The sequence below is a fragment of the Cynoglossus semilaevis genome, chromosome 14 (assembly GCF_000523025.1).
Source record: "Cynoglossus semilaevis isolate Cse_v1.0 chromosome 14, Cse_v1.0, whole genome shotgun sequence".
Lineage (NCBI taxonomy): Eukaryota > Metazoa > Chordata > Actinopteri > Pleuronectiformes > Cynoglossidae > Cynoglossus > Cynoglossus semilaevis.
This window is the reverse complement of record NC_024320.1, coordinates 28,562,835-28,565,178: the sequence shown is the minus strand read 5'-3', so window position 1 is coordinate 28,565,178 and position 2,344 is coordinate 28,562,835. Positions and strand designations below refer to the sequence as shown.

The 2,344-nt window shown below is 46.5% G+C and overlaps 1 protein-coding gene across 1 annotated transcript in view; it reads left to right on the top strand.

Annotated features, from left to right (window-relative positions):
* LOC103390465 (anthrax toxin receptor 1-like) overlaps nt 1–2,344 on the top strand; it is a 16,291-nt gene that overhangs the window by 10,974 nt on the left and 2,973 nt on the right. The window contains exon 16 of the mRNA XM_008326333.3: nt 1,569–1,733. Within this exon, the coding sequence (XP_008324555.1) occupies nt 1,569–1,733 (165 nt within the window). The remainder of the gene's footprint in view (nt 1–1,568; nt 1,734–2,344) is intronic.

Here is a 2,344-nt window from a genome sequence, read left to right as displayed (position 1 = left end):
CATTTTTTTTGCAGTCTAATTGAAATTTTATTTCTAAAATGATTTATGTTAATCAAACTACATTTTTATTTTATTAGTTTTTATTATTAAAATTTCAAGAAATATGTCTTTCTAGTTCTAATATTAGTAATAGAAAAAAAAAAATCCAAAAACTCAGCAGCCAAACTACACCATTAGTGACATCTACTGCGGCCGTTTGTGGAAGGTTCGCGGACCACATGTGGCCTGCGAGCCAGTAGTTTGAGAGCCCCGATTTACAGTGACTTGACAAACACTTGACTCCAGATTTGTTCTCTTTGTTCTTCATCCTCTCTCTCAGGAGGATGAAGATGGTTTCCCTAAGAAGAAATGGCCGACGGTCGACGCCTCCTACTACGGAGGGCGCGGCGTTGGAGGCATCAAAAGAATGGAGGTAAAAGTTCTTGGTCAGGTCTGTAGTCGGTCTGTAGTCGGTCATAAATCTGTGGATCAGTGGAACTCAGACAAAGGGCGGGAAGCAACTGAAAAATTGCTGAGCTTGCATGTCTTAGCTGGAGGAGACTGAGTCACGACGGCGTTCGCACTTTGTTCTGAGAGCCAGGCGAAGACAAGACCAGGACATCTGGTCAGAGGACGGGGTTTAACGCCAGCTCTGGACTCTGTTAGCGTGGGAATCACGCAACGCTCCGCGGCCGTCGTCTTTGATTCTCCTTCGAGTCCCGGAAGGAGACGGAATGTGCAACGTCGAGCCGTGAGTCGAGGAGTTTTGTTGTTTTTACAACCTTTGACCCCAGAGAAGGAGAACGTCATCAGTAGGTCAACGGGAACCACATGTGCCGAGTGTTTGGAAGCACCTGAGGGTCCAGACGGACAGAGGAGACCCTGGGCCGTGCCTGGAGGCGGAGCCTCCGGTCTGTGCTGGGAGTTCGACTTCTCCGTCTCCAAACAGAGCAGTGGAAAGAATGCACGGCGTCCTCCGCCAAGTCAGAGCCGTCGTGGTTTGTCTGTCGCAGCTGCGCGGGAGTGAGTTTGACTAATGAACTTCCAAGGCTGACCTGACAGCGCAGGTTTCAACCACCGCGTGTCACTGCGACACGATCGGTGGGATTTCTCCAGACGTTGTTTGTCTTTAGGTTCGTCTGATTGTTTTTGGCCGGGCTAGCCTAGCGGACTAGCTGTGTTTGTTCTACGCACATATGCAAATCATTAAATGGATGCAAAGCAGAGTCGAAGCTGCCAAAAGAAATCCAGTGAATTTGTTGTGGATTCTAATTGGTCGGGTGTTCGCGCCAACATGACCATCAACACTTCACCTTAAAAAAAAGGAGTTCGTCGTCTGCAAACAATGAGAGTCTGTCGCACAGATGAGGTTCAAATGTTTCAGTGGTCGAGCGGGTCTGATCATCAAATCCAACACCAGAGTTTCACCGCGCTGGAGATGGAAACACTGGCTGCTGGTTCTGCCTGGTCCTGGTTCTGGTTCTGGTCCTGGTTCTGGTTCTGGTCCTGCAGCAGATCCAACCACAGCCATGACAGGTTTGTTGAACTCCCTCCAGCAGCGTTCACTCTGGGCCTCTGTCTGTCCTCAGGTCCGCTGGGGAGACAAAGGCTCCACGGAGGAAGGAGCCAAACTGGAAAAAGCCAAAAATGCCCGGGTGGTGATGCCGGCCGAGGAGTTTGAGTCCCCGCCGCCCAGGCCCTGCTACAACACGCACAAAACCAACCGCCCTCAGAAGTGGTATTCTCCCATCAAGGTGCCCACAGTCGCCGTGGCCAGTCTGGGTCACGACCGTCTACAAGAACCACAGAAGAAGAAACTTCTTTAACAGTCACTGTGTTTTTACTGTTTAAAATAAGTTTGTTTCCTAATCCAAGTAACCTAATCTAGTCTAACCTAATCTAATCTGATCTAATCTAATCTAATCTAACCTAATCTAATGTAGTCTAATCTAACCTAATTTTACTTAATCTAATTTAATCTAATCTGAACTAATCGGATTCAATCTGATGTAACCTAATCTAATCTAATCTAATCTAATCTAACCTAATCTAATCTAATACTGACCTTTCCTTGTCACGCAGCTTGATCTTGATCGTCGTTTTACCTTTTAAGTAACTTTCTAGCTACTGCTTGGTTTTTTCAGCTTGTTAGCTTTAGCTTTCTTGGTCACCTTTATCCTGTTTTTTTTTTTGTCATTTCTTAGAGTCTACTCTGTAGATAATAAACCAAATACACGGTATAAAAACTCCACCGTACACAGATGTTACGACACCGTGGGTAACTTTAATCCTTACTTTTCTCTCCAGTTTTGACTTGTTTTTTCGGTAACCGTGGTAACCGGGCGACCTTTTAGCCGCCTCCACA